The sequence below is a fragment of the Mandrillus leucophaeus genome, unplaced genomic scaffold (genome assembly GCF_000951045.1).
Source record: "Mandrillus leucophaeus isolate KB7577 unplaced genomic scaffold, Mleu.le_1.0 Scaffold684, whole genome shotgun sequence".
NCBI lineage: Eukaryota > Metazoa > Chordata > Mammalia > Primates > Cercopithecidae > Mandrillus > Mandrillus leucophaeus.
In genome coordinates, this window is record NW_012107408.1 from 1,361,230 (window position 1) to 1,370,726 (window position 9,497).

Here is a 9,497-nt window from a genome sequence, read left to right on the forward strand (position 1 = left end):
ATCATGGAGGGATTAGGTGGGACTAGGACCAAGCCTCTTGATTATAGCAAGCTATCTATGATAGAACAAGGATTTAATGAAAATCCCACTGCCTTCTTGGAGAGGCTAAGAGGGGCCTTGTTAAAGCACACCTCTGTATCTTCTGGTTCAGTCAAGTGACAACTAATTCTGAAGAATAAATTTATTACTCAGGCAGCCCCTGATATGAGGAGGAGGTTGCAGAAATGGGCCTGGGACCAGATAGTACTTTAGAGGACTAACTGAAAGTGGCCACCTTGGCCTTTTACAATAGAGATGGGGGGACACAAGAAAGAGGCAAAAGCCTTAATGGCCACCGTGCAAGCCCAGAAACCCCAGAATTCCCAGGGTACACTTGTTAACTGCTATAGATGTGGCAAGAACAGTTGTTTCTCTTCTAAAGTTGAACTGCTTCTGTACAAGGTTTAATTTCTTCCACCAGGGTGAAACAGCTCAAAGCACAATGTTATCAATATTTTGACTTGTTATTTCTGTGATCTTTGGCACTAGATTATTTTCTTGTATAATACACATGTTTAACTCATGCATACTTAACCTTATAAAACTTGGTTTTTTCCTCTCACCTAGAGGCCATCAAACTGCAAATGGTCAGGCAACCGGAGCCTCAGGGACAATGCCTCCCTTTTGCAAGGACCCTTAGATAAACCTCTGGAAGGAATCTGACTGCTGTTTTCTCCAAAACAATGCCCCCTGTCAGCAAAAATTAGCTAAGATTGGCCATCATTCATATTCTAATGGCAGTTAGATGTGCCTCTTCAGAGAGGGGAGTTGATACTGCTAGGAGACAGGGAAATACTGGGTAGAAGAAGGCAGTTCCTTGGCAAAGGTCTCACCTTCAAGCCTGGAAACCTCTGGCCCTAACTGAGAACATGCATTCCTGTTTTCACACAAAAAAGTTGCCTTTTGGCTCTCCACATGCCCCTGTCCTGTACCCATATAAACCTCAGACCTCAGGTTCCAGAAGCAGATGAAAAGTAGATGAACAGGAGAGCAGAAGAATGGCATAATGGTGTGGCAGAGAGAAGAGAAGGAGAATCTGAACACCAAGAGGAGTTCAGCTGGGGGTGATTGGAGAGGAAATTGGCCACTGGACGGCTGAACTCCAGGAAGACCATCTTCCCATTCCATCTCCTTTCCAGCTCCCCATCCATCCCACCTTCACCACTCAATAAAACCCCCACATTCACTACCCTCAAGTCCATGTGTGACCTGGTTCTTCCTGGATGCCTGAGAAGAACCTGGATACCAAGAGAGCATTGAGCTGGTTAACACTTAAGCTGTCTGAGGATAGCAAAGCTAAAAGAGTGCACTGTAACACACACCATGCTCACTTGGGCTTTAGGAGTTGCAGGCACCCACCCTTATACACTGCTGTGGGACTGGAGCCCCAAAGCACTCACCCAGGCTCTTGCATCTGCCCATCTGCATGCTCCCCCTACCATAAGGAGTTTGAGCAGCAGCGGAGGCTGCGGCCAAACTGACAAGCTACACCCTTGTCACATATCCTGCGAGGGAACTTTCCCATTTCGCTGTCATCAAAATTTATTTGACCATAATGCAAAAGTCTATTTCTGAGCTCTCTCTTCTATTCCACTGGTCCATGTGTCTATCTTTATGGCAGTACTACACTACTCGGATTACTGTAACTTTGTAATATGTTTTGAAATCAGCAAGTGTGAGAACTCCTTCTCTGCTCTTTTTCAATATTGTTTTGACTATTCAGGGTTCTTGATAGTTCTTATACATTTTAGAATGATTTTTCTGTTGCAAAAGAAGTTATTGGGATTTTGATAGGATTTGTATAGAATATGTACATCCCTTTGGATTGTACATATTTGACATCTTAATAAGTGTCCCAATTCATGAAGCCAGAATGCCTTTCCATTTTTTGTGTATGTCTTTAATTTCTTTCAGCAAAATTTTGATGTTTTCAATGTACAATCTTTCACCTCCTTGGTTAAGTTTGTTTCATTCTTTCTGATGTTATTGTTGATGAAATTGCTTTCCTAATTTCTTTTTTGAATTGTTCATTGTTAATGTGTAGAAATGCAGCTGACTTTAGAGACTTGATTTTTTTCCCTTCCATTTTGCTGAATTTATTTATTAGTTCTAACAGATTTTTAATTTTTAGTATGTGTGTATATTATCTTTAAGGTTTTCAATATATAGAATCATGTTATCTGCCATTATTTCTTCAAATAGCCTTTCTTTCCCTTTCATTTTCTCTCATAGTGCATATATTGATCCACATGATGATGTCCTATTGTCCCTTACATTTTGTTCATTCTTTTTTCTTTTTCTTTCTCAGAGTTGACAATTTCAAATAATTTGTTTTCAAGTTCACTGATTATTTCTTTTGCCCGTTTGAGTTACCTATTGAAACTCTCCAGAAAAAAATTCAATTTGATTATTTCATATTTCAGCTCCAAAAATTTCCCCTTTTTAAATTTCTCTTTGTTGATATTCTAAATGTGTTTAAATATTGATTTTCTTCTTTACTTTAGTTTCTTCCATGTTTTCCATGAGCTCCTTGGGCATATTTAAGACAGTTTCTTTAAAAGTATTTGTGTAGTAAGTCCAATGCCTGTGTTTCTTCAGGGAGGGTTTCTGGAAATGTATTTTGTTTTTTAAAATTATGCGTTTTGACTATTTCTTTGCATGCCTTGTGATCTTTTGTTGAAAATTAGACATTTGAACAATTAGTTACTTCTGTCAGTCTTTGCAGTCTGACATGGAAGAGCATGTTTTGAGTGTTTTTATCAAGATTAAGGTCTTCTCAGGTGTTTTTTTGGTTATGTGTCTCATCTGGACCTTTGTGTGCGTTTTTCTTCCCCCAGTTCCCTCTGTATGCTCAACTGTTTTTGAATGCCTTAATTTCCCAATGAACCTCGCCCAGACTCTTCTTGGACTTTAGATGTTCTATTATATTCTTCTGCCCATAACCTCTTGACCCAAACCTTCATAGATCTGCAGTATCCCTGAAGCTTTCATACGTCTTGGTACCTACCACTGCTTTCTGTGGCTTCTGTCAGCTTGAAATCTGAGCTATGTCACCATTCCCAATGTGAGCTCTGAATCAGGTGAGACAAACCAGTCACTAAGTAGCCAACAGACAGGTTAGAATGTTGTAAATAGTTTCTATTCTGTTCCTTCCAGCTGAGGGAGGGAATGCACAATTGAGCTTTTGCTTCTGGACTGTGGTCTGCCACTCCAGGGCAAAGGTAAATAAAATGGATTAGAAATTTATACTGTTTGAAAGTGGCTTTTTCTTGATTGGGCATTCAGTTGCTTGCTATGTATGTTTGACTGGTTTTCAAAACTCTATGGAGTTATTTGTGTCAGTCTCCAGTTGATTTTCAAATGTTTCCCTGAAAGAACAAGGGCATGTGGCTTCTGATTAACATTATTGCTCTGCTTCTTTTGATTTTATATTATGATTTTATAATTACAAGAACAACAAAGCTGTTTCCAGTTTGTTAATTGAAATGGTAGTTCAGGCAGTGTTATGCTGGATGGAATCAAGTTATCCCACAGAATGACCCAGTAGAATGAAGCGCTCAGAACTAGAGACAGTCACAAAAATGCTGAGAGAGGAAGAGTCTGAAGAAATGTTTGGAAGTAATAAATGATGAAACAGTGCTAAAGCTAAGTTTTAGGGCATTAGATCATAATCTTTCTTAAGAATTACCTGAGGACCAAAATAGGCTGGGTAGCTATGCAAATATCAGACAAAATAGAGTGTATGTCAAAAATATTTACAAGAGACAAAGACATTACATAATATAAAATTTTATGTTTGCAATAACATAATTATAAGTATCATTTCAAAATATATGAAATATCATCAACAATATATAAGAGCTATAAATATATATGCACCACACAACAGAGCACCAAAATATGTGAAACAATAATTGATGGAATTGAGGAAGAAATAGACATTACTACAGCAATAGCTTGGGACTTCAATACCCCATTTTTAGTAATGGAAAGATTATCTACACAAATGATCAATAAATAAATAGTTATCTTGAACACCATCATAAACCAACTGGACCTCATAAAAATTTAGAGAATACTCCACCCAACAACAGCAGACTACACCTTCTTCTCAAATGCACACAGAATATTCCCAAGATAGTCCATATGTTAGGCTACAATATAAATCTCAATACATTTCAGAAGATTGAACTCATCAAAGCATTTTCTGTGATCACAATAGGATGAGCTAGACATCAATAACAGGAAAAAAACTTTAAAAAATCACAAATTTATAATTTATATGCAAAAAGTGTCCTCAGGTATCAGAAAAATGACTTCTAGGTCATCCAGACAGAATATGAGCACAGTGCAGAGGACACTGAGCTCTGCCAGGAGCCATAATAATAGCTTCAGGAGAGTGAAGACAAGGCACTGATGGGAGGGTGTGTTTAGTAAATAGACTGGGTTTCATTTCATGGCCACTTAGGCTTTCTCAAACAATTTCGTCACCTCCTTTCTTTTGTCATCTCTCTCTAGGACTTGGAGAACTTCATTGCCAACTTTGGGGATGCTGGGTTTGTCCTTGTGGCCTTTGGCTCTACATTGAACACCCAGCAGTCCCAGGAAGTCCTCAAGAAGATGCACAGTGCCTTTTCCCACCTCCCTCAAGGAGTGATATGGAAATGTCAGAGTTCTCACTGGCCCAAAGATGTTCGTTTAGCCACAAATGTGAAAATCGTGGACTGGCTTCCTCAGAGTGACCTCCTGGGTAAGGACTGCTGAGATCTGCTCTTCTCTTTCCATTGACCTGTCTTTGGGGCTCATTGGTGTTCTGACCTCTAGCTGGGCATTTGTACCAGCCTAGGAAGTAGCTAGTCATAGGTAAAGGTAACGCTCAGAGGGCAGGAAAAGAACAGCTAGCTGGAATTCTTTGGGAATCAGGCTGTACTTCAAAAGTGGTGAAAACAGTCATTTTCCCTTTTTCTTTCTAACCCGAGAGAGGCCTGAAGTTTCCAACCAGAGGTGATATGTGGTCATGTTCCCTTGACCCTACTACATTTGACACTGAAGAGTCACCCCAACACAATCTAAGACAATATATAAACTCCAAGAGCACATATCTGGGGGTATGTTGCCCCTGTTCTGTGGCCTCCTGACTACCTGTTTAGCAATGAATGTGCCATTACACAAACGCACATGTATCTATATAAATACATCTTCTTTATCTACTAAGGAAGTGAAGGATTCATACACTCACAACATTGATTCCAACATTGTTTGAAGGATGTGCCACGATATTAGTGCCAAGGTGAGTAATCACATAGTCAAGTATTGAGTCATTTGGTAACAGAGTTCCTTACACTTCAATAGGTTTTATTGTCCTTGTGATAGTTTTTGGAGATTTCTCACTGACATCCTCAGTGACTGGATCAGAGGTTCATAACTAAGTTTATGGCTCAAAGTCAGCTTGGTAATTTAAGGTACAGATTTCTGTATATTTAATTTATAAGACATGGGGCAAGGAAAAATATTTTCATTTTCAAAGGAACACAAGTAGAATAGAATCCATGTTTCTGTTGAGAAACACAGATTTAACTCTACATTATCAAAAGTCACTAGCTTGCTCTAAATAAGGGTGGGGCAGGCAGACAGGAACTAGAAATACGGAAGTAGAAGTGTATGGTTTATTATTCCTTACTTTCACAGCACTCTTCAAATGGAGAAAATAGCACATACAGTGTAGGTACTATGAAGGAACAGAGAGCAGGAAGTAAAGGGAGAGATGAAGTGAAGAGAGAAGGATGGCTGCGTGGATGGAGAAATATGCCTTGTTTATCATTCTTCTCTGCAGCTTTCCCTGCATTCAGAGCCTTAGATGGGTTGGGGCTGAGGTGAGGAATCTCTACAGAAAGGGAGGCTGGAATCTTGTTTCCTGGAATGTGCACACTTAAGTGCACATTTCCCAAGTGAAATGAATGAATTCATTTTCTCAGCAGACCTTGATTTCATTGGTGTTTCCTCTGACTTTTCTGCTTTACCTGGTGTTCCAAAATTTTTCATCCTGAAGTGTTCCACTCTCTTTCTTATTTGCCACAGCTCACCCCAGCATCCGTCTTTTTGTCACTCATGGCGGGCAGAACAGCGTAATGGAGGCCATCCGGCATGGTGTGCCCATGGTGGGATTGCCAGTCAATGGAGACCAGCATGGAAACATGGTCCGAGTAGTAGCCAAAAATTATGGTGTCTCTATCCAGTTGAATCAGGTCACAGCTGACACACTGACACTTATGTTGAAACAAGTCATAGAAGACAAGAGGTATGTGGCTCTCTGAGCATGTGGTCACTAAGGCTGAATGAAGATAGAAAACAAAAAGGATACTCTGTATTTTTCACAATAATAGCTGAAACTTCTGTGACATGGAATAATATGTGTGTGATGCTAACAGTCCACCTGTTTTCTCTGGTAAGTCTCTAGGAAGACTAATTTAGGTTAGATGCTGAGAGTTTATCTGGGAGTACCTCTAGTGGAATTCCAGCTGAAGCAGGGTGTTTCTTTGTGTGGTTCCCCAGTGTGCCTGCTCTTCTCACCTCTGGCTTCTTTGTCTGTGCTGCTCCCTAGGACACCCTTCCCTTCTCTTCACAGGACTGGCTCCTTCATGACATTCGGGTCTCTTCTCCAATGTTTCCTCCACAGAGAGCGTTGTGTCTTTGACAATCCTAACTAGCCTCCTCTCTCACTCAGCCCAATCATAATATATTATTTCCTTCATAACACTTTTCAAGATTTGTAATGACTCCATTTATTTATGTTTTTAGTAATTGTCTGGCCCCCAACACAAGAGAGTAGAGAGTCAGCTTCATAAGTACAGCAGTGTGTCTCTCTTTTTTTTCAACTGTGTTCCCAGTGCTTACTGCAGAGCCTGCCACAAAATAAGTTTCCATGAATTTCAGTTAAGTGAGGAAATAAAAGTGGCATAGTGACCTTCTTGGTTACTACTCATCCAGCCAATGATCTTATAATCAAGAAGGACTGAATATCTTATTATGGCTTCAGGAACACAAACCCTGAATCAGGTATATATTCTCTCATATATGGTCATATATATGGTGTTTTTTCCTTTAGTATACCATAAGCATCCTGGGGACATGGACTAGTTCTTAGAGATTTAATCACTTTCCTACAGCTTAACACTTTTAGAATTAATCATTGATCTTTGTATGTGGGTGTTTCTATTGAACTTTTCAAGAGGATTCAGCGAGACAGTGGCAAGGCCATGACAACAAATTTTCTTTGCAGCCCAGCCTTGGTGCATGTGTTAGAAAAGTGTTTGTATGCTTGTGTGTGCGCTCACGCAACACAAAGTCTCTAAGACTTGTGAGGCTGTGTCAGTAACACACCCTCTCTGTCTCTGCCAACAGGTACAAGTCAGCAGTGGCGGCAGCTAGTGTCATCCTGCGCTCTCAGCCCCTGAGCCCTGCACAGCGGCTGGTGGGCTGGATTGACCACATCCTCCAGACTCGGGGGGCGGCACACCTCAAGCCCTATGCCTTCCAGCAGCCTTGGCATGAGCAGTACCTCATCGACGTCTTTGTGTTTCTGCTGGGGCTCACTCTGGGCACTGTGTGGCTTTGTGGGAAGCTGCTGGGTGTCGTGGTCAGGTGGCTGCGTGGGGCCAGGAAAGTGAAGAAGACATGAGGCTAGGTGTAGCCTTGGGTGAGGGGAGGGCATCCCTGGTTCTTTGAAGGTTCTCCCCACCCCAGCACAGGCCACCCTGTGTTCTCTCTTCAGCTCCACCTGCCAATGATCCTGCAACTTCCTTCTTTCAATTATCTGCCTCTGTTTAGAAACCTTCATGCACTACTAAGGTTTCTTGACTTGCCCCTTGTGACCTGGAGCCCCCAGCTCAGATACAAACTTTCACCTGCCAGCCCTACCTCCTCCTTTCTCCCTTTTCCTAGACACAGGACTCTGACAACTTCACCTTTCTTGTTTAGATGACTTCCCAATCTCCAGTCCCCATTTCTCCTTCTATCACTTTTCATAAAAAAACACAGGAAATATTTGACATATCTTCCATTTCAAATTCTTCCATTTTATGCATATATCTTGCCCTTCCTATAAGCTCTCCTCAAAGTTCAGGAAACCTGGTCCGCTCTCCTGCATTTAGGAAAGGAGAACCTTGGCCAAGACCTTTGCTCACTGCCTGAGACCCCTTCCTTAGAGAGCACTTCCTTTGCTGGTCAGACATGGAGCCTGCACTTGGTCCCAGATGATACTGCTTTTTTTCAGTTTTTACAGTTTCCTTCTTAAGATTCCCATCTTATAAATGGAGTACAGGAAACCTCAAGTAGCGAAGTGGAAGCCCATGTGTAAGGCTTTGTGGCTTCAGGTACCAGTGGCTAAGGCAGTTTTAAAGACTTCGTTGATTTTAGAAAAATTCCATCTTCCATCCCCTACGTGGTAGTTAATACCGTTATATATGGTAAAACCTTAGAGATGACATTAATCTGCTAGGAACAGAAGCAAGAAAAACCATGGCATAAACAACCCCAGAGTTTTTGTTCGTTCGTTTCATCTTTCTTGATAAAGCCCGAAGGTAGCCCATTCAGGGCTTGTGTGGTTGGTTGCTCCATCAGGTCATCAATAACCCATATGTTTTCTTTTTGATCTTCCTTAGTGTAACACCAGACTACCTTTCTGATAGCTGGTGTTCATGAAATATTTTACGTTCAAATGATTGTACCTATTTTTGGCTTTAGAGTTCTGAAATAAAATGAAATTCCACTGTAATAAAACTGTCAAATGTGTGGTATCTGATGACTTAAAAACATAGAGTAGAAAACAGGCATATGGAGTGGCCCTGGATGAACCATAGTTTTAGATTGTTTAATTCTAGAATTGTGAAACAGATCTTGAAACAATTCAGATCAAAAGATGAAACTGTTACAAATGCTCCTGCAGAAATAGAGAATGCCCCCCATCAAAACCTTTGCCAGTTCCTTGAAAGGATTGGCTTGGAAGTCTGCAGAGCTGAGTGCTGGATGTCTATGCATTTTGTGAGGTCTCATGACACAAGAGCCAGAAGCATGAAGCATGCAGAAGTACATTAGAGTGTGTGTATCTGTGTGTGTATAATATAAGGTTTTATTGCTGTAATTTTTATGAAACCACATGAATTGATCAATGACAATACTCCAATGAAGGGCAGACATGGAGCCTTCTCTATGTTTTCTTTTGAATCAACAGCCACAATTTCATTCCCCTCATGAACAACACAAGGTCTTAGGGATAAGCCTCCCTGGCCAGTAACTCCTCTCCCACCTCAGCACATAGCCTTTTTCTAACACTTGGTAATTCATCGAGGTCAACTTTGTGCCAGTTGTACTAACTTGCATCCCTAAAATCTGATCATAAGCAGCCAATCAGCCAGACTGATGCTTCTAATCTTATTATTTCCAAGCACCCTCTACAGGGC

The 9,497-nt window shown here is 40.9% G+C and overlaps 1 protein-coding gene across 2 annotated transcripts in view; it reads left to right on the forward strand.

The window, feature by feature from the left end:
- UGT3A1 (UDP glycosyltransferase 3 family, polypeptide A1) overlaps window positions 1-8,827 on the forward strand; it is a 41,360-nt gene extending 32,533 nt beyond the window's left edge. For both annotated transcript variants that reach the window (XM_012002375.1, XM_012002376.1), the window contains 3 exons: window positions 4,558-4,789; window positions 6,118-6,337; window positions 7,441-8,827. In XM_012002375.1, the coding sequence (XP_011857765.1) occupies window positions 4,558-4,789; window positions 6,118-6,337; window positions 7,441-7,717 (729 nt within the window). In that variant the 3' untranslated portion in view covers window positions 7,718-8,827. The remainder of the gene's footprint in view (window positions 1-4,557; window positions 4,790-6,117; window positions 6,338-7,440) is intronic.
- Window positions 8,828-9,497: the final 670 nt, after the last annotated feature.